General features: G+C 43.2%; 8 protein-coding genes across 8 annotated transcripts; 2 read left to right on the plus strand and 6 right to left on the minus strand.

Moving 5' to 3' along the window:
- Positions 1 to 2,444: 2,444 nt before the first annotated feature.
- Positions 2,445 to 5,743, minus strand: EAE97_003527 (uncharacterized protein). Its single transcript, XM_038874039.1, has 2 exons — positions 3,691 to 5,743; positions 2,445 to 3,570 (listed from the first exon to the last, which is right to left on the minus strand). The coding sequence occupies exons 1-2, from the start codon at positions 5,238 to 5,240 to the stop codon at positions 2,979 to 2,981; spliced, it is 2,142 nt and encodes a 713-aa protein (XP_038734648.1). The 5' UTR covers positions 5,241 to 5,743; the 3' UTR covers positions 2,445 to 2,978.
- Positions 5,744 to 6,207: 464 nt separating this feature from the next.
- On the plus strand, positions 6,208 to 6,763 carry EAE97_003528 (uncharacterized protein; the record flags this gene model as incomplete). Its single annotated transcript, XM_038874040.1, has 3 exons — positions 6,208 to 6,243; positions 6,308 to 6,389; positions 6,465 to 6,763. The coding sequence occupies 3 exons, from the start codon at positions 6,208 to 6,210 to the stop codon at positions 6,761 to 6,763; spliced, it is 417 nt and encodes a 138-aa protein (XP_038734649.1).
- A 1,022-nt stretch (positions 6,764 to 7,785) lies between these two features.
- EAE97_003529 (uncharacterized protein) lies at positions 7,786 to 9,057 on the minus strand (the record flags this gene model as incomplete). Its single annotated transcript, XM_038874041.1, has 1 exon — positions 7,786 to 9,057. One exon carries the CDS (start codon positions 9,055 to 9,057, stop codon positions 7,786 to 7,788), a length of 1,272 nt encoding a protein of 423 aa, XP_038734650.1.
- A 2,619-nt stretch (positions 9,058 to 11,676) lies between these two features.
- EAE97_003530 (uncharacterized protein) lies at positions 11,677 to 12,289 on the minus strand (the record flags this gene model as incomplete). The annotated part of the gene is made up of 2 exons (XM_038874042.1): positions 11,677 to 11,961; positions 12,017 to 12,289. 2 exons carry the CDS (start codon positions 12,287 to 12,289, stop codon positions 11,677 to 11,679), a joined length of 558 nt encoding a protein of 185 aa, XP_038734651.1.
- A 1,177-nt stretch (positions 12,290 to 13,466) lies between these two features.
- Positions 13,467 to 13,952, minus strand: EAE97_003531 (uncharacterized protein; the record flags this gene model as incomplete). Its single annotated transcript, XM_038874043.1, has 1 exon — positions 13,467 to 13,952. One exon carries the CDS (start codon positions 13,950 to 13,952, stop codon positions 13,467 to 13,469), a length of 486 nt encoding a protein of 161 aa, XP_038734652.1.
- A 1,135-nt stretch (positions 13,953 to 15,087) lies between these two features.
- On the minus strand, positions 15,088 to 18,222 carry EAE97_003532 (uncharacterized protein). The gene is made up of 6 exons (XM_038874044.1): positions 17,549 to 18,222; positions 17,309 to 17,501; positions 17,224 to 17,255; positions 15,741 to 17,040; positions 15,478 to 15,671; positions 15,088 to 15,219 (listed from the first exon to the last, which is right to left on the minus strand). The coding sequence occupies exons 1-6, from the start codon at positions 18,050 to 18,052 to the stop codon at positions 15,100 to 15,102; spliced, it is 2,343 nt and encodes a 780-aa protein (XP_038734653.1). The 5' UTR covers positions 18,053 to 18,222; the 3' UTR covers positions 15,088 to 15,099.
- Positions 18,223 to 18,868: 646 nt separating this feature from the next.
- EAE97_003533 (uncharacterized protein) lies at positions 18,869 to 22,477 on the minus strand (the record flags this gene model as incomplete). The annotated part of the gene is made up of 4 exons (XM_038874045.1): positions 18,869 to 19,466; positions 19,535 to 20,655; positions 20,707 to 22,379; positions 22,471 to 22,477. 4 exons carry the CDS (start codon positions 22,475 to 22,477, stop codon positions 18,869 to 18,871), a joined length of 3,399 nt encoding a protein of 1,132 aa, XP_038734654.1.
- Positions 22,478 to 23,083: 606 nt separating this feature from the next.
- On the plus strand, positions 23,084 to 23,536 carry EAE97_003534 (uncharacterized protein; the record flags this gene model as incomplete). The annotated part of the gene is made up of 3 exons (XM_038874046.1): positions 23,084 to 23,212; positions 23,271 to 23,286; positions 23,346 to 23,536. The coding sequence occupies 3 exons, from the start codon at positions 23,084 to 23,086 to the stop codon at positions 23,534 to 23,536; spliced, it is 336 nt and encodes a 111-aa protein (XP_038734655.1).
- Between the last annotated feature and the right edge of the window lie 184 nt (positions 23,537 to 23,720).

Raw genomic sequence — 23,720 nt, forward strand, 5'->3', positions numbered from 1 at the left:
ATTTCACTCTGCCCTGCAACTTGAGTATCTGGTCTACAAAGGTGGTCAAGGCATGCAAAACTATCAAAGCACCCATGTTGACATCACAACACATGTTGTTGGAATGCTCCGGCAGATGTTGCCTCGGCTCAACGGTATATCACAAACGACGCCCGAGCACACGTTAAACACTTGTTCCGTGCTCATTGAAGGTTTTGGCGTCTCCAGAGGGCCAGAAAGAAAGCTTGATGTTTGTCATTTGAAGATACCGATGGAGACATTGAATCAATCAATTCGAAACTGGACCAAAATCTTCCCCAGATTGCGGCATGAATCTCCAAGGTACCTATCGTCTTGTATGTCATAGCTTTAACCGCGTCAAAGATAAGTAGTACATGGAAGCTACCGAATTATTGGGGATTCGTGCTAGTCTTTCATGCGTTCTTCTTGAGTGACTGGGGCAGGAAAGAAATGGTCCTTCCGTTTATCAGTGCTTGCGGCCTCGACCACGACGGTCGTCATCGTTTCATGCCGCGCTATCAATTTGCTTCTTTTGGAACTGACAACCAAGATAGTACAGAAAAATTATTCATAATGTTCATAATGTTGACGATGTTGATGCTGGTGGCATTACAAGTGTAATCGAAGTACAAAGAAGTCAAAGGAGATGATGATAAAGTCAACAACCAAGCTGAGAGTTATAAGATTTGCGGCTCGACAATCTTAACCGCAGCAATGGTAATTGATATACCCAGCTAGTCAATGATCATCTGCAATACTAATATTCCCGGTTTTCATTATCTACTAGTCTTCCAAACACCCAACTTCACACAATCACAATACGGCCACATCCTACCCACCACATTCACTCATTCGCCCCATCCACTCACCTACCCATATCATCTATTCACCACCTCCCACACTCGCTAAACACACATATATATACTCAAACAACAGTCCACCCATCACAACATCCCACCAACTGGCAGAGTGGTCAGCCCCACTCGCTCAAGTCAGTTCGCCCAGTGAAGCAAGAATATACCATCCGATCCCGCATCGATCTCGGATGTGGGCGTGTGTGGGATGTTGGTACTGATACAAAAAACCGGTGGTGCCTGTTTTCCCCTATAGCGCGAGAAGTCGCGCTCAGTAGGTTTTGCATTTTTGGAGGTCGAGGAGGAGGAGGTGGTGGATAAGTGGGGCGAGCAGGCGTTGTACGGTAGAGAAAAGATGGGGATGGATGGGGATGGGGATGGGGAAGCGAGTGAGTGAGGAGAGGTTTCTTGTTTTTGAGGGGGGGAATATGATATTGAATCCTGGATCGTCGCATTATAAACTATGTAAGTAGGTAGGTAGCATCTAGGTAAGTATCTCATTCTACATTTCCAACAACAACAAACATGATAGATATATTTTGTCAGATTTTCCATTATTATTTGCAGCTCAGATATCACAACTTCTCTACACAAAGTTGGAAAATGGAGGGTGAGTGAGCGAGTGAGTATATGCGAAATCAACATCACATCCCTTCAAAGTTCCCACCAACTAAAATGAACATACTCCAACCAACCATCCCATCCATTCATCTTTCACCCCCCAGAAACCTCACCCTTGCAACAAACCAAACCATCAATCTCGATACCTCCTACCTCCACCAGCAAATAGACACCCAAACCACCGAGCCACCCATCAACATTCAAATTCTCCCACCGATTCATTCTTCAATCCTCCACTCCTCCACTCCTCCAACATATCAGAACCCATTCCACCCTTCTCTCACCTAATATTCATTCAATCTTTAAAGCCCTCTTGAATCATCTCAAAATTTCAAGCCATCCATTCATCCATCCATCTGAATCAAAGTTTCCAGATATACCTACCTAGATATTCTCAAGTAAATTTTTGTATTGTAAGTATTCCTTCCTTTCTCTCATTAGTTTGTATAGTGTATATATATATCTATATATCTATTGCTGCTTTCTTATGCGGAGAATCTTCGTTTTATCGCACCGCATCGCATCGCATCTCGTCATATCATAAACCATATTATAAATGACTTCATCTTCGATTTCGATTTCAATTTCAAGAAAGTACTACCTAGGTAGGTAGGTAGGTAGGTAGATAGGTATAAAATAAACCCAAAGTTACAAAAAAATTACACACACAATTGCGCACGAAATCCTCTCTTAACTACCTACCTATACCTAGTATTCGTCCCTCTCTCTCCTCCTCCCCTCTCCTCCTCCTCACACCCGCAAAGCAGAATAAAAATAAGAAATCAAGAAATCAAGAAATCAAGAAATCCGAATAAGACAGCTACCTACCTACCTAGTAGCTAGCACATCAAAAACAAACGATTCCTACGCTCTAGAAAGTGGATTGAGAGGAATGTCTGTTTTAGTTAAATAGATACATCATATCACATCACATCATATCATGTCATGTTAAATTACCATCTCACTGTATAAAACTACCTACCTACAGACCTACCTAGTAGCTGTCGAGTGATCTATACATCTATACATCTATAAATCAATCTCTAGGTATATACATTCAAATATCCATACCATCCATCATCCATGCATACATACATAGGTAACTACATAAATCAACAAATACACACACACCCATTCATACATACACACTTAAATCCTATTTTCTCGCCCTCACCCATACATATGCTTGCTCAGAGCAATCAATCTTACTAGTAAATAATCATCAACCAACCAACCAGCAAACAATAGTGTACAAAGGAAAAGATCTACATCTCGTTTCAAAGGTAGATATGAGTAACATTCCCAATCTCAACCTCAAGATTCTAGGCACAGATACCCGCCCGTTAATCCCATCGCCTTATTACGCTCACAATTCCTTGCAATCCCAAAAACCCAAAACAAAAAGAACATCTGGATATCAATATTCAAGAATGAAATTTAAACAAGTTTGTTCGTTTTCTGAACTGAATGAAAAGCAAGTCTCCTAATAAATACTCTCCCACCTCAAGCATAAACACCCTTCGAACCTGGTTCGTCCCACCTCGGTGTAATTGTATTTTCCAATTCCTCTCTATCATCTCTCTCCCTCCCCGGCGTACTCCAACCCCCTCTCCCACTTTTCCTCCTCCTAACACTACCATCCACATCCTCCAACGCGCCAATCCACTCCCAGACCCTTGAGATCTCGCCATTTTGACTCTCTCTTTGCATAGATCTAATATTCGAATTCATTTCCACTACTTTCTTGACTTTTGTCCAGATTTGTTCTCGCTTCTTCAAACTATGTTCATCGCGGAGGACATCATCTCTTAATTGGCCTATACTGATCCAACCGTCCTTGAATCCATCTGGATCGGATGCGTGAAGGGATGCTTGAGTAGCGAGACGTTGAAGAGTATGTGAAACCAAAGCAGGAATTGCGGCTTTCGTAGCTGTGTGACTGCGAATCGATGAACGCGCGTAGAGGAAGAGGATAAAGGCTGAAACTAGAGATCCAATTTCGAGATAATATCTTGCCAATGTGAGTCTGAAGGATCGCTTGACGGCGCAGACGAGGGGGACACGGGCGAGTGAGGTACTTGCGAGGGTGTTTGATCTACAACGGGGATGTTTAACCTGATTAGTGAACCGAGTTGTCAGAAGATATTGTAGTAAAAGGAAGAATACATGCACAAACAGTGACAAGGATCAAAAAGGAAAAGAATTCAGAGCTTACCCTTCAGCACCAACGACTACTTCATCTCTCCCCTTGATCTCTCCGATGGCACCAAGCCATAATTCCTCGAACTCAGCTTCTCCCATGCCCTTTCTTCTCTTTTGACTAACGTCTTTCTTTAAATGTTCGGCATCTATCTCAACAGTCGGTTCGGGTGCACCAGATTCATCTGTCAAATCACCGCATTCCCATTTTGCTCTTCTCTCTCTCAGTTCCTCAACAGCTCGGTCCGCGACAGCCTTGACACGCCTTTGCTTTTCTCCATCAGGTTCACAAGTTGGTGGAAGGGGTAAGAATCCACCCAACGAGAGAGGATGATGCTTGAGGATAAAATCTTGGTCACATTGAACTTCATAGTTGGCATTACAATAAGCATGCTGTGGGCACCAATCGCACTGCGGTTCGGCGAGTACTTGTACCCAATCCGGAAGGTCTGGTCTGACGGGTATTATCGAATGCGCTTCTCTACCTACTCCACAGAAGCCTACGGCAATTTTCTCTTGTCTGTACCAAGTAGCATAGCCACCAAGCAATGTAAGAAGAATCATCCAAATAGGACCACTCATGCTGACGCCATTTGAAGCTTTTCGTCGGGGTTGAATTGTAGTGCGCCCTCTCTGTTGCTCACGCTCGAGTTCGAATTGTGCCTCGGGAGTAAAATCCTCACTAATCTCAACTCCATTCTCATCATAATCCTTCAGCCCATCGAGGCTACTAACAGGAATTTCGAAAGTGGAAGAAGTCGGTGGGCGTATCCCAACATTAGCTTGTGGAGTCACCGTGCGTCTTCTCGAAATCGAATTCCTTCGTTTTTCCATTTCCTTCATAGCACTCCCACCCATGCTCTTTCTCTTACTGTCATGACTTGATATGGGTATTCTAGGTGGCGAGCCCTTTTGAAATGGATTGTCGTGGGTGAAATTGCTTTCTCTCCGCGAGTCTTTCTTTTGTACCACCCCATCCAAATTGTCCCTTGCCCCGACCATCGGCGTTTGAACTGTTGTGCTTTTTCTTGATTTTCTCACAGTCTGCGGGACATCGTCATTGTCTGAAAGACTCTCCTCCTCCTGCCTGGGATGTTTGACGCTTGGGTTTGGTGTCCTTTTTACAGGACTACTAGCTCTAGGCATCCTCTTTACTGGGCTGATAGACCTAGTTGATCTCCTGGTATTCCTGTACGCTCGCTCATCATCGCTAATATCCACTGATGCTCTAACTTTCGCAGGAGATTGTCTCACAACTCGTGTCCGCGGTGGTGGCAGGATAACATCACTTTCCCGTGGGCTTTCTATTGTACTTTCCTGAGTACTGCTCTCTTGTGACGAATCCGCATCGACGATTCCTCGACTCGTTCTCTTCGCACGCGCTCTTTCGTTCAATATCTTTCGCGCCTGTGGTCTTAATTTCTCGTTGAAGATTTCGACGAGTTGCGCTTTCTTCGCACTGGATGGATAATCGATATCATGTGTGACTAGAATAGAGCGGATTCGAGCCACTGTAAGGGTAGCTGGCTCAAAGCCGTCCTGCAGGTATTCGAGTTCATCTGACATGATGTTTGCTTATTTTCTGTTGTGTGTGCTGACAAGTTATGAGAATGCGAAGTAACAATCCAGCGAGGGGGTGAACAAAACTGGATGTTAGGGAAGAAATAAGAATTAACAAAGGGTCGCGAAATCTCAAACACCTCTTAAAATGGGGCTAAAGAAGATACTTTGAGATAAGTTGACTTAGTATGTTGATGTGCTTGGCATGTAGTATGCGATGATAATGACGTAAAATCGTGTAGCCAATTCTATGTATCCATCCACCTAGTAATGATAGGTATCCAGAAACGTCTTCCGATTTGGCGCAAGCTTACGAACGAGACCAGGTCAAAGATGAAGTTGATGAGGGGGATGGATGAGTGAGAGTAGCTGGATGATGGTCTGTAAGGTAGTGTGGGCTTCCCTGTGGTTCTTGAGTTTGCAAAAGCTTTGATGGAAAAGTCGATAAGGAAGAAAGTTTGAAAATAAGAAGATAAATGGTTGTGGGGGAAACCGGATTATCTCTAAGAGGATACTGCCGTAAACCTTGGAAGGCTAGGTAGCTGGAGGTGGTAATGTTGCGCCACATGTGGCGTTTGAATGTTTTGAAGGCCGGCCCCTTGCAAGGTTATTAGGTAATCAATCTCGTAAGGTTCCAGGTTGAAATGTCTCACAATGTTTATAAATGGAAGTTCAAAGCCACACCCACACTCACACCCAGTCTTATTAGTCTTTCAAAGCTGGACGGACACCTGCAGGCTTTTAAGTTTTGGCTACTAGTTAAAGAATGGAAAAAAGCTCCTCTTCTCTTCTCTTCTCATCCTCATCATGTGAAATCTTGACGATTTAAATCACCTGCAACCGCAACTCAAAATCCAATCCTCCCCCCCAAAAATCAATGACTTTTCTTTTTCACTTGGTGAAAGAGGTAAATGTCAATTTTGAAGTGTTTTAATCCGTGAATGAAGTTGTTGACTTGAAATTTTCAATAATCATGATGAATTACCAACAAGATGAAAGTATTAGAGATGTATGTGCTTTTCTTCTATTTGGATTTTTCTTGCCGTGCTGCTTCTAACATTCACGGTAAACAGCTCAATGTCGCACTTCAAAGAGTTTTATTGGCTTTTCCTGGCAACAGTGGTCACCAATTGATTCAAGATACCGTGAGAAGAGGTATGTACATCTTGATATTCTTTTCTTTTGGGCCCACCGAACTCGATGTAAGAGATTAAACTCACCAAATGAAAGCCATCAACGCATCTGCATCGGAATCCCAATTTCCAACACCAGCATGCATTCAAACCGAAGAGGAATCAAAACATTTCGATCAATTACGTAACTTCATCGACAATCTTGTCTTAACAGTAACGCCTCAAGCTCTTCCAGCTTCCTCGTCGACATCATCATCAAGTCGGCCAACTTCCGAACACAACAAACGAAAATCTCTCGATGATCCGGAACACGATGCAAAGCTGTCACGGAGAAAGTTGTCAAAAGCAGAGCAGGAAGCGGCGGGGGCTTTGCAAGAATTATCAGCCGGTGTTTAAGTATGGAAATGGATGGATGGACGGATGGATGGTTTGGGTCTGGATTTCACGGGATGGTAAAAATTGAAGCAAATTTGTAAGATTATCGAAAAGATTTAGTTAATACAAGAAAGACAGTTTTCATGAATCAATAAGTATTACGTCTTTATACTACTTGTTGTAGGCGCGTCGTCCCTTGAAAGTGTACTCGTGAAGTTGATATCTGAGTCCTCCTTTGAGATTTCATTACCAGTGGTGCAAACTTGCGAACTTCAAACCATCGGACAAAATACAATATCATCACCATACTCATGTTCCAGTCAAATTCTCCCTATTCTGATATAACCATCTGATCTTGACGCCTACTATCATAGCTCTTGCTTCCATCTGAAAGTATTTTCTGCTTCCATGTGGTCACGTGTCTGCTGCCTATGACAGATTTTCCATGTACACTTCATTGGTATGTGATTATTTCAGAACACGGATTATTATACTTTGGTTGTGGATCATGATTTCTGGTGTGATCACAAATTTATTCCTCCATTTTTTATTTTCTTTTATGAATCGTTCGTTATCTTTTCTACTTCTAGCAAATTGGACATTTTTACGAGTGCTCATTCAAATCATTTATAAGTTATTCACAGAATCAACTATATATACAACTACCTATCACTGTCTCTCGTCTATTCCTTTTCTTACCTACCGCTTTGGAATCTTTTCATAACAGTCAAGTCATTTCCACTTGAAGCGTGGCCGAAGTGGTGCAGTCTGATTGTCGATATTCTTACCGTTGAAAAGATTCTCGAGCCACTGCATCCACGTTCATCAATGGAAGATGCTCAAAATTATATATTGCCGAGTGGCTTTTTTTGTTATTTTCCAGTCCACTTGGGGACCTTTTATGGTAACTATACTAAATCAAGATACCGATGCCAAAATTCAAACCCTGACTATTAAGAAAGAGGAAACCATGAAATGAGAACGATGTAAAATCAAACCTCCCAGCTGAGCCGAACAGACCCTGTGTTATTATCCAAATCTAGTCAATTGATATCGACTCTCTTGACCTCAGTCCAAGACTCTTCTTTCTCTAACTTTGGTACAGTGATGACCAAGACACCATCCTCCAACTTGGCGGTAATGTTATCACCATCAATTTCCGATTTATCTTCTTCGTTGAGGGGTAATTTCATAGTGCGCTCGAAAGCACCCACCTTTCTCTCCTTCTTTGTGAGACTCTCCAGGAATTTCTCATCTCCTTGTCTGTATACCACACCTGCCATGTTCAACATTCCCTTCTCAGCATCCCAGTGTACACCTACATCTTCTTTTTTAGCACCGGGGAGCGCAATGTGGAGGACATGTGCATTTTCAGTGGTGAAAACGTCAATGGGGGGAACAAAAGAGTTCTCTGTGTCAGTATCTTCGGGGACGAGTGTTTCACCAGAGCGCTGAGCTGCAGGTACACCAAATGCCTGTGCGATTGGGTGAGAGGAGAGTGCTTGTATCATTGCACTGAAATCGAATGGGCCACCTGGGCCAGCGAATGGAGGTGGACCACGTCTTCCATGATGACCGTGAGGTCCACCCCAAGCATGAGGTCCTCCACTACCATGTGGTCCCCCATGGGGCCCTCCGTGTGGCCCACCTCGACCTCCACCTCGCACACCCCATCCGCCTCGGCTACCTGGCCCGTGACGTCCGTGATGTTTAGGTCCTCGGCATGATTCCGGTCCTTTTGATCCTTCTCTCACTTCAAGGTCCGATGACTCTTCACTTGAAGTCTCTCCATCTCTGCGACAGTGACCCTTCTTGCCTTTGCCTTTGCAACTTCGAGGACCCCGATGTGATTTGGGAGATTCCTCTCCTGCTTCGGTGTCAGAAGTTGGGGTTTCCTCACCAGATTCTTCTCCACCTCTACGGCCATGTTTGCCTCTGCCATGATGACCATGTCCTCGAAATTCCTCTTTACCTTCTCCCTCGGTGTGTTCTCCATCTCTGCCTGGAGAGAATGAACGATGACCTCTGTGACCGTGTCTTCCTCTTGGTCCAAACCCACCTCTACCAAATGGTCCTGGTCCGCCAAAAGGGAAACCAAATGGACCAAATGGACCAAATTCGTGTGGACCATGATCACTTCTAGGGCCATGAGCACCTCTGGGACCGTGTCGTCCAGGATATTCATGTGGACCCCACATATTGAAATCTTGCGAAGGGTGGTCGACACCAGCTCCAGAGTTTTGTGGTTGCACTGAGCGTACAAAATCCCAGAAGGGACCTGCTTGTTGATTGTTGTTTTGATTGTTGAATTCCATGATGAATTGATAATGATGCTGATGATATAGAAGAAAGAAAAATACAAAATTCGAGGGGGTGAAATCAAGGAATATATACCACTTCCCAAGGCCCTCAGACTTCGAGGCAAGCCAGTATGTGCGTAACCTCAACACCGAAGCTAGCGATGAGGCAAAAATGGTAACGAAACACAAACCTACCTATTTTCAGTCAACAGGCTGTTGACGTAACCCGCACAGAAATAGCAAGAACCTTGAAATGCATCAGACTGAAGAGCTGTGGTTGGTGATTAACCTGAAAGCAGCCGCGCGTCGGTCGAGCAGATAGCTTCATGTGGCGTAAGCTTTTCATTTTCCCCTCAACCAGTGTGGCTCATCTATTGGAATGGTTTTAGAGATGAGTCAAGCTAATGAAGATGACTCAAAGCCAAGAATTATTCGGATTTTCGGGTTTCCTCTAACTCCCGTCAGCTTTTGATTGGCTGGTAGACCTATATCTCGGAACCGATACAGCCTCTCGGTCCCGAAGAGTGGCGAAATATAGAAACGTCGCCACTCCCCTCGTTACCTAATCAATTTATAATTCTCCATCCACACAAATTCTTACGATCTCAAACAATTACTTCCTCACTCTCTTCATCGACGCTCATAAATTTCCCAATCTCAATTTTCAATCCCAGACAAAGCGCTCAATTCCGACACCGAGTGGACGAATTAATATTCAAACTATGCAGCAGAACCACATTAAGCTTCTCAAGGCGTCGGTTTTACCCATAAACAGAATATTCTAATGATCAATCACTATGCCAATCCCCAAAAGACGATACTTCTTTCCCATATTCAAGGTGCCGTATTTGGACATATCCCATGTTGCGAGACGTGCAACAAAAAGAATGGGAAAGTTGGAGCATCAAATTGAGGTAGAGCCTGTTATCGGCGGGTGGCTGAGTGAAAACGTACGATCTTAGGTAAGGCGGGTGGAAAAAGTCGTGGAACGTGGAAATCGGTTAGCTGGGTAGGTCACTGTCGCTTTTTATATCTTCACTTCGATTTTGGAATATATGTTGCTGCAACTGGGGAAAAGATTGTGTTATTTGTATTGTTTTTGTGGAAATCTCTGCGATTGAGATGGATTTCTTAATATCAAGCATGTGAAATGAAAGTCGTTCGGTAAGCGATTTCTTTAGATGTACTCGTATATGACAATTTGTTGGTTACAATGAACTTTGCTATCTTGTAATACTATTAAACTTCATTAATTTTGACTTGTTTCCATTACTGCCACCTCTATCTCGTCTGCTTTATTAAATCGAATCTTTTGATTCGCAAATCGCAGCCTGTGTTTACTTCGACTGTTTAATGGTGTGTGATCAATTTATTCTCTAGGAGGAGATTAATCCCACCTTCCATATCTGGATTCATGGATATTCTCTGAAAACCTCCATTCGCTCAGATTTCCAGTTTCAATCCCCTTATCGTCTTGCTCTTTGAGAGAGCTATTTCCATTGAATGCTGTGTTGTTTGATTGATTAGAGATTAAGAGATCAATGTGTCAGTGAGAATTGGGAGGAAGAGAGCTCAAAGACTCAAAGTTGACAAGTCTGGGCCTTGTAGTGTTCAATATTCAAGGAGACTTGAGAATTTCTAGGGATCTATACCCCCTTTCATCGTTGATGTATTATTTGATTTCAACACACTCAGGCACAATATTACAACTAACATCATCCCGATCGCATTCTTGATATTTATTATTCGGTCTCACATGAAGCTCACAACCAGGTACAAACCACATTCTTGTGAAATATCGATATTAAATCATGCCTTCGACGGATAAGCGACCCGCAAAGAATGCTGTCTTAAAGTCTCTTTCCTGCATCATATACGACACAGTGCCCCATTCCTACCAAGCTTCCAATGTACATCGCTACCAGCTGCTGCATCTGCTTAAAACAAAAACTCCAGGCCAGCTTTTCTTCTTCACCTCTAATAATGACTTATGATCTGACCCATAGTAATTATATTTCCAGTATGGATTATTCCATGTCACTTCATTCATGTATGAGCCTCCTCCGGGCGTGATGAAGCGCAAATTTCCTTGCCAACTATTCAATTGCATCTGTATAGTAGGGAATATCATCATGTTGACCATTCTCGGCTAACGGGTTCAAAAATGCCACGGCGGGCAAGGCATCACGCCAAGTTGGAAGTACGGCATTAGGAGTATAGTTTCCATGAGTAATATCTGGCGTGGCCAGGAAGATAGTTCATCCTTCATCCGTGATATCGTGAAAAGCGGAAATGAGTGCAAGCAGAGTGGTATTATCTTGCACCGTTGAGCGTTGAATATTTCGTCCGCCTATCGAAGTATTGCTAGTCTCTACTTATGAGACCCAGTGATCGTAGGACTCGGCAAAGTTAACATGGACTTCAATGGTATAGCTCTTTTCTAATGAGATGTTGAGGTCCTCCAGCTTCTTGAAAAAATGGGTTTAAAGCAGTGTTAATTATGGCTGTTGTAGTGACACCTGGCAATAATGCGAAGTTTGACGTGAAGCTCTCGGCTGTAATTGTATAGACTGTAGTGAGATCTTCAATAATATCTATCACAAGTCAAGTTTGTAACCAAGCACCAACAGCAGTCTAATACGCAGTAGTATTGCCATTTCTGAAAGAGAAAGCCGTGCCAGCCACGGGGCCATCATCATAGACCCAAACCTTCACCGAAAGCACTACAGCGAAATTTCCACCTCTACCTCCACTTAATGCCCAGTACAAATCTGTATCATGCGTGGGCAAAACAATTAGATGCTGTCCAGTGGCAGTCACAACTTCCCATTCTGGTACCTGATCAGCAGCAACTCCACAGGTACCCATAAGCGGTCCATAACCACCGCCTTGTGTAAAACCTCCTGCTAACCCCGACTCCTGAACATGAACCGCCCACGGCTTTGTACCCGTGTTTTTGGGCTAGGGGGTATACATCGGTATATTGAACTCCAGCACCTATGTGTACTGCGGGTTCTGTATATAAAGCGCTACTGTAATTGAGAAAATTTATATCGTTTAGATTGTGCATCCATGGAGCTAATGAACCAGCACCTGTAGAGCGTCCGAGAAAATCATGATCTGTGGTTTTACTAGTAAGTCTGATGTTCTTTTCCCGTGAGAATTTGAGACCAGTAATTATATCTGAAGCTGAACTGCTGCTAAGAGCGTAGGAGGCAAGGTTTCCTAGTGTGCAGATACTGCTCATGTCTGCTTCTTTATTACGATGGAAAGAGATAGCTTGTGCTTGTGTTTTAGGTTTTGGGGTTCTGGGGTTTCTTGCATTCGTCTTGTTGAGATTACTTCAGCATGCATGCGTAATCTCGTGGCATAGAGGGTGTTGATAAGGGGGCTGCTTTTCAGATGGATATATTCATGCGGTCATACAAATGAAGCAGTGAGATTCCATGCATTAACGGAAAGGAATGAAGGCGAGATGTCAGGCTTTGAGACGCATTTCGAGGGAGTGAGAATTTGAGGATGGGATGAGGTGGGAGAGGAGAAATAGAAAGAGGGAATGTAGGGTGTGGGAAGTGAGATTTGGGCGATGGGTTGCATGCAGATATTTCAGAATTGTATACAAATATAGGCATGTATGACAAGTCATCTCTCTATATGCTTACAATTGGGCGAATCTTGGTCTCACTTATTATTGTACAGACGATGAATCTCGGGAATCTGTCTCATCACTTTAGATTATTTTTTACATGCCCAAAGGAAGTCGACTATCGTCCCATGATTATATTCATCCCTCTGTTTTATTTCCCTACATTGGTTAGATGGGAGTAACAAAACGCAGGTAGTGAGTTATCGTCTCGACTTTTTATAGGGAAAATCTGCTAAAATTTCTAGGTATATAGGTATCTATCGGTTCCAATAATTCATGACATCATTTGATCACCTACTTGGTAGTCTCCAGTGTCCGGCAGACAAAATTTCCGAAAATCAGTATGGAAATTTCACAATCTCGTGATTCTCAAAAGAAACTTCGAAAATCTTTTTCAAGAAATGCGCAGATCAAATTTCCATTAACAGTCCTCAGTCTAGGTTAGATATCTATGTAATTCAATCATAATTTCAAAGTCACATTTCCCAATTTCCAAGCCGCCACAGTACCAACCTAAATTACCCCCTATTCGAAGCCACCTCTCCCCTCCCCTCTCAGCCCACCCACTCCATCACAACCCCAAGCATACTCAACCACCTCTCCGGATCCCCCTTCCCCCCATCCTCCGGAACGCCTCCGGATCGCCATTCTGCACCACCGCCTCCGCCAACGTACAGAAGCCCGTCTCCACAAACCTTACACTCCTATAGAGCGTCTTCACCGTCAGATTTTCCGGATGCAGAAATACACGGATGCGTACTTTTTCTTTTCCTTCCATCTATGCCTGTTTCCTCGCGCTTTCAATCGCACCGTGAACGAGCATTTTCGCGAGCCCCTTTCTTCGATGCAGAGATGAGGAGTATAGCGCGATCATCTGGTATTTTAATTCCTGAGCATCGGGTAAGGGGGGCGGAGCACCACCTACAGGAAGTGTGAAAAATGACGCCGGGGAAGGTCCATAGAGTTGGACGGAGCCGACGAGGAGCCCGGTGTCGATAGTGTGGGATTCTGGGGGAGCAGAGGGAGAATGGGCGACGGCGAGAAAATAATGGACTTTCGGACGGGAAAAGCGGGAAAGCCAGACGGAGCCGGAATAGAGCGATTCGGCTTCGAAAGTGGAGGCGAAGGAGTTGGGCGATTCGACGAGGGCGGAGAGACGGAGCGCGGAAAATTTGCCCGCGAGGTAGGGGAGGAGCGTAGGGGGTGTGCGGGCGATTTCGGTGGCTGAGGAGGGGACGCGGTGGATGGAGTATTGGAAAGTCATTTTTTGGGTGGTGTGGGAGGTGCTAGGGATGTGGGGAGAGGATTTGGGGTCATAGTTGCATTCATAGAAAAGTAATGTAATGTAAAGAATGGATGGCTTTGATTATGTACCTAGCTACTGAACGAATTCGAAGTCTGTAAACACAACATCCCACTGTTGGATGACTGTCTATCCCACCACTAGATATCCTCATAATGTCCTCATGCAGGTACCATAAGCACTAATCAGATTTAGCCGGTATACTGGATTGTGGTATGAGGGATGCGTGACTTGAGGATATATCATTCTAATGAGATGTATCGTAGAGACGTCAGTAGTATTGCAATTGGATTCCGACTATACATATATATGAATTCTAGTAAAAGTCTAAGAATGTGTTCAAGTATTAACTTTTCGCATTGTCTAGGCGGTATAACATAGTCATTGAGTTTCAGAGCTACCCCCGCCCCCATTGCTCGGCTCGGTAATAGGGATCAAGCTTATATATAGGCGGAACATGATTTTCGACGCCTCTTTCCGGCTTCCTCTACGCACCTAGTGTTAGTAAAGCCATAGAATATCAGCATTAGATTGGTCATGTAAAGTCAGGCCGATGTCGAGTCCCTGATGAATGGGTTGGAGAACTTCTTTTCACGCCTTCGCTATCATCGTCGCAAATACTGTCCGAATGATGTGGTAGCCATCGTCAAGCTACTCCATTAGCTATAAGAAATAACCATATAACCAGCACATAGTTCCGCTTACATTATATCTTTCTCTTATAAAAGCTTATCTTTATAATTTTTATTAAGTAAAAACTAATTTCTATAACTCTTCTTCTAAAAAAACTTATCTCAGTTTTTCAATTTTTTTTGTAGAAATCCTATTCTTATTCTCCACTTTCAATATATTATCATTCTGCTCCTCTAACAACTGCTCCATTCATTTTGATGCTTGATGAATGATTTTCCCAGTACAATCAAAGTGCAGTTTATAGTCAACATATACGGAATGCAATCTGCTCATATATACAGTTAGAACAGAATAGATGAGTGTATTAACCATTCTACTACAGTGCTTCAATCTTTAACTTCGTGATGACCCCCCACCGTCCCTCCCCGGCCATCTCAACCTCCCCCCCCCCCCTAAATACGTTCTCACAATCCTCTTAAACAAACCCAAATTCAAAATCATTCATCCCCTCCACCCCAAGATTTATGTCCGGAAGATGCTGACCATTCGTTGGTGACTGATTAGCATCTGCCCTTATATGATTATCAAACAAGTTCTATACTCTCATTAGCAATTGATTATCTCACAAGCCCACATATAACCATGGTTTTAATATATCCATGTGCCTGAGGTGCAATAGTCCAGGCTACAGTCCGACAATTAGAAACTCTGGATGTCTCAATTCAATTGAATGATTCAATATCTTTGGAATATCGAATTTGAATCTTGTATTGGTGCTAAATGTTGAGAGCTTTCGATTGCCAAACTACAGCTTGGACTATTGAAAAGCCGGATCTGAAAAGAAAATACATACCCAGTCAAAGTCGGTAGGGATATCCATCAGATAATCAAACGGTGCGGACTCATTGAGAAGATTTGCTTGAGAATGAATGGATTGGGTGTTATCTGAATTCATGTAGGAGGAATTTGAAGCGGAAGCGGGGGAAGTCATAGGCCATGTAAATGCTCCTGGTGGGCTTGTAGTGGCTTGGTTCATTGTGAATTCATCTATGGGTGTCGATCATTGTTAGCTATGAGAAAAATACCAGGGTCTCTTTTAAATTGAAGATACCATACCTTGCAAAGACAAACCAGCCATCGAGTCAGTATCATTTGTGCTTAAATCCATACTCCAAGACATTTGTGACTTCCCAAGTGCCACGTAAGCCGCATCAAGTTTTCTCATCATCACCGCCAGCACATCCGCTGCCCGTTTAACCTCCGGATATTTCAGTTGTGTGGCCCGCCATACATCCGATGACATCTTGAGAGCAGAAATCATTTCCACTTTTTGTTTTTGACAAGAGATGTTCTGATGTTTGCCTTTAATTTCTTCTTCCAATATCTTCATCGTCCTCACGTACACGATCATTGCCGCGAGTAGGAAATCATGCATCGTTAATGAAGATGGGAAACATCTATCTCGGGCTAAGATCCCTCCTGGTTGTGTAGCTTCGTAAGTCTGTTTTTGAAAATTGAGAAGTTGTAGTGCGGCGTTGATACCGACCTTAACGGAATACTCTCGCTCAGGATGATCGTGATTGCCTACAAGATACTTACGGTGTAAAACACATCGACTTTTGCATAAGAGATGAGCGACATTCAGTCTCTGAATAATCAACTGTGCTGGATCAGCGACACAACTGTCTATCGGCTGAAATCGAAACGATGGCGGTACGGCCGCTTGTACCACATCCAATTGAGCATCTAATTCCATAATCTCATCGTAAGAAGGCTTGGATAATGAGTTCGCATATGCTGCAATTTTCCCGAAAACCTGACATATTTTGTTCTTAAACCGGACATATGACACTGACGTTATTTCTGAGTCAGGTCGAGGGGGTGGAAGCTCTGTACAATCTTCATCGAAATCTGTGTCGTTCAAATTTCGGGGCAATTGAACATCGCTATCAATGGATTCAACCATACTAGGCAATCCAATATGAAAGGAACCCAGTAAATCTATTTGTCTCAAAATGGCCCAAAGTCGCCTACGCATTTCCCCTTGGAACGGAGTAATTTGACCACCAACTCTATCGGGATCTCGATGGAGTCCCATTCTTAAGGCTAACCGGACAGCAACACCAAGAACTACATAGCAATTCACCTGATCAGCATCGCTGAGAACAAATTCTCCTTCCAAATGAGCAAGCATTGCTTCGATTGTATACTTTCCTGGTTTTGTGTAATCCGAAAGGCGGATGCATTGGATACAGTTGCGTCGATATGTTCGTATCGTTTGCATTTGAGAAGCACGCCCATCTGGATGTTCTTCGCCTGCCGCATAACTGGAGAATAAAGATAGACACATGATGCCATATAATAAGCCCAGCCAGCAGATAGGAGTGTCATGCGGATTGGCCCAAAATTTCGAATACTAATCGATTTAATAAGTATGAGCAAACACGAATATCAATTCTCAGCAGATGGAGAATAATCTATACAGTATGCAATGATGATGATAGAAATAAAAGACCTTCTTCAGCACGCTAGCTGTAGTATGGTCTCTCATAAATCTAATATTTCGGATGATGCAAGAGTGGAAGAAACATTACATTACCTCTTTTTGAAAAGTCGGAGCATGCAGAATACCTTGTAAACTGTTTAGCATTGTCCCACAACTCATGAGATTACTGGAGACCTACGCAATGAAGGAGTGGACCCATTAAAATAAATTTGAACAGTCTTATCAACGACTCTACGGGAAGGTAGAGCTGCCAACAATTTGGCTTTAGATGGTGGTGCATCTGTATTGAAAAGTAGACCTGGTTCAGGCATGGTCTCTTCTTCAATATCATCGTCTTCTCCTTGATCAAAATATTCTTTAACTTCTCCTATCTGATGAACATCAGTATAAGTTACTTCACGCAATGGAAAATTCTCACGTCATCAAGAATTGAAGCCCAGTGAGTAGCGCCAACATATTGCGTTTCCTTCCCGCCAACTACAACCTGCCCTGAAGGCGGTATTGTCTGTTGAGTTTTTGGTGACATATTCAAATCAGAGGGAGAAATATCAGCCGTATCCAATCTCTGATCTTCCGATGAAATCTCAAGAGCCTCCGCTCTGGCAACAAGGTTTCCGGGCTCCGGGCCATCACGTGGAGGAGTATTGGGCCCAGCTACTTGTTGAGAATTCATAACGTCCTTAACCAAGCTCTCCAGGTGCTTCAATCTTTTGTGCATTGTCATCGCGGCTTTCTTTCTTGGTAAGGGCGTGGGATATGAACATGATCCTACCCTATCCTTCTTTTGACATTGGCTGCATGGTTGAGCTCGATCGCATTTAAGTTTGGCATGTCGGCATGGTGTACAACTCAATTGGACACGATTCCTCTTAGAATGAGCAGGAGCAGATTCTTTTGAGGTAGATGTTGATGGTGTATCCATTCTGATTGATGTTTACACTGATTGGCGCTGATGGTAAAGGCAGCAACAACTGGCCGTCTCGCAACGAACCACTCGGGACAGAGTACAGAGACTAATAAAGTAGTTGTTGGTTTTTGAAGAAAATAGGGATAATAGACAAAATCAAAGCGCTTCGTTTGAAAATCGTTGAGTGTGTGATACACTGTTTTTGGTGTCCATGAGAGTCGTAAGAATAAGGAGCCTGTTGAGGTTACCCTTCGCCTGTGCATTTCAGCCAATGAGCTTCACTTCACAGGCCCCACCCATAATACACTACGCAACTCTATGCAGACTCGTGTTTGATCACCTCTTTTAACATTAACAATAATCCGATCATCACCCTCGATTTTGATGTGGAATATATACTTTTTGATAGAACCAAAGATGGTAAGAAGCTAGCAATAGCTAATGTCTCTTTGGATCTATTTGTTTCATTAGTGGCCGGTTTATAGTGCAATTAATAAAGAGGTTTCAATAGGAACTAGTCGGCCAATAAAGAGAACTTGCATTATATTTTCTATGTTGACACAGTGATTCGTACTAACTGTTGCGGATCTGTTCTCTATCTATTCAACCCATGTCAAAATATCACCAACGCCAATTGATCTAAGATACCAGAGGAATGGGTAGTGGTTTACACCAAGTCCTTCCTATCCTTACCTTAAACTAGATCAAATAACCATCTATATCAAGCTTTCTCGATTCATATTCCAAAAATCTTCATCACATCCCAGCCACCCCAAAGATTGTACTTCCATAAATCTTAATCTCCACCCGCCGTATCCCAACTAAAATGATTTAGTTGGAGTCGGCAGCATCATCGTTGTCTACATCACTATCTTCTACGTCTATCTCTTCATCTAGCTTTCCATCTAATGTCGCTACACTCTTGTTATCGCTACCCCTTTTTAACATCATCAAAGCATGCTCGTCACTTTCTGTCGCACTGTTCTTTCTGTTGCTTTCTCTTCTCTGCTTTCTACTGACTAGACCTGGGAAGATTCTTGGTTCACTGCCCGAAAGATGTAGATCACTAAATCCTGCTTCTAGTCCCCAAGACTTTTCACGTCCCTTGTTGGCTGAGATTGGCGAGTTGAACGACGAGTTCGGTTGCGTTTGTTGATTTGGGGTAGCATAACCAGATGGACTATCGGTACCTTTCTGATGAGGTTTGAAATGAGAATCTAGGTGCAGCTGAGAATGGGAAGGGGGAATGCGAGCAGCCTGAGCAGGATTTTGCTGGTATGGTTGAGAGGGGCCATGATCGGCCACGCTAACAGAAGCTTTCATGGATGATGTTGGTGAATGTGGTCTTGGCCCTGGGAAAAAGGAATTTCCATCTACTGGGGCTGATGCCTGGACGGCTGGAGTTGACAGAGCAGTGTAACGCTCAATCCTGTTTTTTTTGCTATTAGTATTGCATATATTTTGCAAAGGTAGCAAGGAAGAAATATCATGACTTACATAGATAGTTCCTGCATCAACGTCTCGTGCCGGAAGCCTTCTCTAATATTTGGGACGTTGCTCTTTGCCATAGTATTACCCTTTACTCCGGGTACATCATAGTCTGGACCTAACCATCTCTGCTTCACAGAATGCTCAAAGCCACTTTGTACGACTGAATTTTTGGCCAGTTCACACATATCCACTGCGCTAAGCTTGTAAATTTGTGCAGCCACAGAGTACTCCTCGATAAGTGGCTCCTTTGTGAAAGCGAATTGCAGAGGATCATCGGTAGAGAGAGAAACATTAAGACCTCTCTTAAAATAAGAAAGGAAAGGGTTTCTTTCATATGCTAGGAACAGTGCATTGTTACTCAAAGGCGACATTGCCACTCCAATCTGCTCGAGATAGAAGATGTATTGTAGCAAAGGTACTTTTCGAAGTAACAAACCATGACTAATACTGTGGCAGCAAAGAACTGCAGCAGCCAAATGATCAGTATCACCAGCTTCTCCACAATGAGGTCGTAGCAAGAATGTGTTGAAGCCACGCTGCTTGCGCCACACATTCAACGAAGAAATGTTGGCGAAGAGGTAATAGATCCAATAACTGTAAGGAGGGTTTTGCTTGGAATCCCATACTTTTGGTACTGGGAACTTTTTAAACAATCTTCGCTCAGCTTTACTCTCATCATCTACACTATCAAATCCGATTACTCGCTGAAGGAAGATGTGAAGCTTTGGGTGGCTAGATGGATCTTTGGTTACTTCAAAGAGAGGCTGAAACAAGTTGATGATAACTTGTTCGAAGTTCTCCATCAATCCACTAGATTTGTAAACGTCGAAAAGTCGTGGGACCTGTATCAACCATCGAACATTGTGTGAGAATAGTTTGTTGTCAACAACCCATGCTGCTAGCTTGTCCCATTCGTCGATAGTTCTCCCATAGATGGAAATTCGCCATTCAACCATTTGATACTTGCTTGATTCAAGATCTGATATGACCTCTTTAGTGATTTCTGCCAAATATCTTCCGTTTATGAAATTATCTGTCTTTAAGAAAATCGTTCTTAAACGAGATTCCCCAACAGGATTATATTTCAGATTGAATTTGTCGAATCGATGGAAAGAATCGGTGTGAGCCTAAAAAATAGTTAGAAAAGTGTGAAGAAACCCAAGAGACCATCAACCTACATGCATATCAAGAGTATCGATACTCAAATCATAAGAAGTCAAGTTAATACTTTGAAAAACCTCAGCTAACGTAAGATGTTTACCATCTCTGAACATGACAATTTCATCAGGATTCTTCTTCATCTTACTCTTAATGAATCTAAGCAGATGCTTCTGATTCATACAGGCAGAGTGATGAACGTGAGTATCAACCTTCCTAACATTGTAGAAATCTCTGTGTGGTACACGTTTACTGTCCGCCATTTCTTGATATTCATTGAGAAGAACGTAAAGATTGAATTTGCCTTCCAAATACTGCAAACGACGATAGGCAAAACTTTTACTTGGGCCATCAGATGACACATTGAGAATTTGTTCCAAGTCCATGTAGAATTCTCTGATATCAGGTATGTTGATTACTGGCTGTTCAAGCTCTTGAAGTTTTGAGTTTTCGTACACCTGGAACACTCCGCTTCCATCAAGTCTGAAAGTCATTTCTCCAGGCGGAGGAAGTGGAAGAAGATCTTCCATCTCGAAATCAGAACCAATGTCCTGCCCAGGCTTCCTCTTGCGGAGAGGAGTTTTGGGGGCACTGCGTGCGCTAGTAGCCTGGGCTTGTGACAATTCTGATGCTGCACCGCTGATCGTTTGCTGATGGCCATGAGCTTCAGCTTGAGGTGGCAATACCATGCTGTTCGCCATACTATTTGCTGTACTATTTCTTGCATTTGTTGCGGCTTTATCGTCGTGCCAAGATGGCTCGGGCGGTGGTGGATAGATACTCCAGTTCGGGTCATCCTTAGGATTATCGCCATCTTCTTGTAAAGACAGGCGAATGTACTTGTGTCTGATGTCTATCACTTTTTGAATATTAGTGTAGATGGATGCGAGTTCCGCAGTTATGTGGGCGTCAGAATTGGCAAAGCCGCCTGCACCAGAACCAAGGCCGACACCGGCACCTGCACCATGCAATCCTTCCATTTCTAGCAATGGTTTAGATTCGTGAGGAAGTTCTGGATGAGCAGCATGATCTCTAGCTTCCTTGTCTGCTCTAAGAAGGGATTCTCGTCTATTGTGTAATCCAGGAGTATGAACAAAAGTTCCCGCAGCAAGACTCGGTTCTTGAATTACAGCACTTTCTGGATGCTTTCCAAGATCTGCCAAACCAATAGGAGGAGCAGTTCTGAGTTTGTTGAGATTTGGGAGATTTTGTGTGCTCGTTCCTGAAGCTTGACTTCCAGATCTATTCAATCCTCCTTGTTCAGAGTCTAAAATGTTAGAGAAGGATCTGGGTTTCAACACAGGACTAGGAACTGCAGACTTCTGAGAATGACCCCAATTGCTGCCGCTACCAGTCTTGTTGCCTTCCAACTGGCTGCGTTGAAAGAATAATTTCGCATCTGTCTGGCTCATTTCTTTCTCTGCAAGATAGTCAAAGTATGCCGTTTTCTTTTGCTTGTCTCGAGCTAACATTCCACTTTGAGAAATGGGAGTTTCGAGGCCGGGTGTATCATCAGATAGGATAGCTGCCTCTGGAAGCATGTCCTCTGGTTCCTCCACTAGATCATCCCTAACCCCGATATAGCCCTCCTCCGCGATATCATTGTCTATGTCGGACATGTTTGAAAATGCTAACTTAGAGGGAACTCTTGGGGAAGAAGGTAATTTTGAAGGGTTCTGCTCTGACGATGAATCTAGATAAAATATGTTAGCCCCTCATATTTTGTGTACCCTGCAACGCGGGGTTGAAGTGAAGCTATGTGACACCAAATCTTAGGTCCTTACCAGGCATGTTTGCTATTTATCCTCTATAGCACAGAGAAGATTGTCGTCCCTTATAGTCTAGCCAGTATCTGCAATAATCTGACCAAAGATGGTTTGCTCAAGCAAGAAGAAATGGTAAATAGAAAGAAAGAAGCAAATCTTCAAGGTTGATTGTAAAAAGTTGGTTGCTTAACCTTAAATCTTTATGTTCCTGGGGCTAAAAAAGCACTCCAGCGGCCGTCTCGAAAGGCCTGTTGATAAGTCTACTATGGAGTCTCTGGAGTGTACTAATAATAATAATAATAATAATTGATATAAATATGAATTTGTAACTTTCGACAAATCAAAGACCAGCGAATCCTTCTTGGCCTCTTACTACAATCTTAGCGCCTTTCTCTCCATCACGCGAAGTCAAACGCGCTTTACCCCTCAAATGTCGATTGTTTGTATGTACAGTGGTGACAACAAATACTATCTATCGTAGTAGCTACTAACTCTAAAGGACCGTGCCATCCATCCCCCTTAGTTACTTTCCTGTCGTTGATTTAATCTTTGTCACCTTTCACAACTTCAACACCTCTTTCCTTTAACCAAAAACAACAACAAATAGCTTTTTTCCCAAACCTCTCATAACATGTCTGCACAATCTGGTTCTACGGCCACTATCGGCGACAAAGGCAAAGGCAAGAGTGCTGCTGAGCCCCAAGATGTAACTATGGGTGAGGGCGGCGACGATAGCTCCAGTGAGGAGGAAGTTGATGATGTAAGTTCCAATACTTGAGAGTACTGAATTTGGTCTCCTGCTGACAATACTCTTTTAGGATGCTCCACCACCAGGTAAATTCCCTAGGACTTAACACTACTACTTCTCGAACATAAATTGACAGCATCCATAGCTGAAGAGGTCGAGGAGGAAGCTTCAGACAACGAAATCGACAAATCCAACATCATTCAAGGTCGTCGCACTCGTGGCAAGCAAATCGACTTTGCTGCAGCTGCCAAGGACCTTCCAGCCGACGATGATGAGGATGAGGACGATGACTTTCAATCTGAGGGCGAGGAAGATGATGAGATGGGAGGAAACTAAGGGAGAATGACGATTGTATTTTGGTAGATTGGAGGAATTCGATTCATTCGATAATTACTCATTTTCACCGGATCTCAACACCTTTTACATTATCGCATTCACGCTCGCAGTTAACGATACCACATCTTCCCGTTTAATCACAAAATTTCACGACTCTAGGCATATGATTTGAACGATTGATATG

This window comes from Botrytis byssoidea, assembly GCF_014898295.1.
Source record: "Botrytis byssoidea strain MUCL 94 chromosome Unknown BBYS_006, whole genome shotgun sequence".
NCBI lineage: Eukaryota > Fungi > Ascomycota > Leotiomycetes > Helotiales > Sclerotiniaceae > Botrytis > Botrytis byssoidea.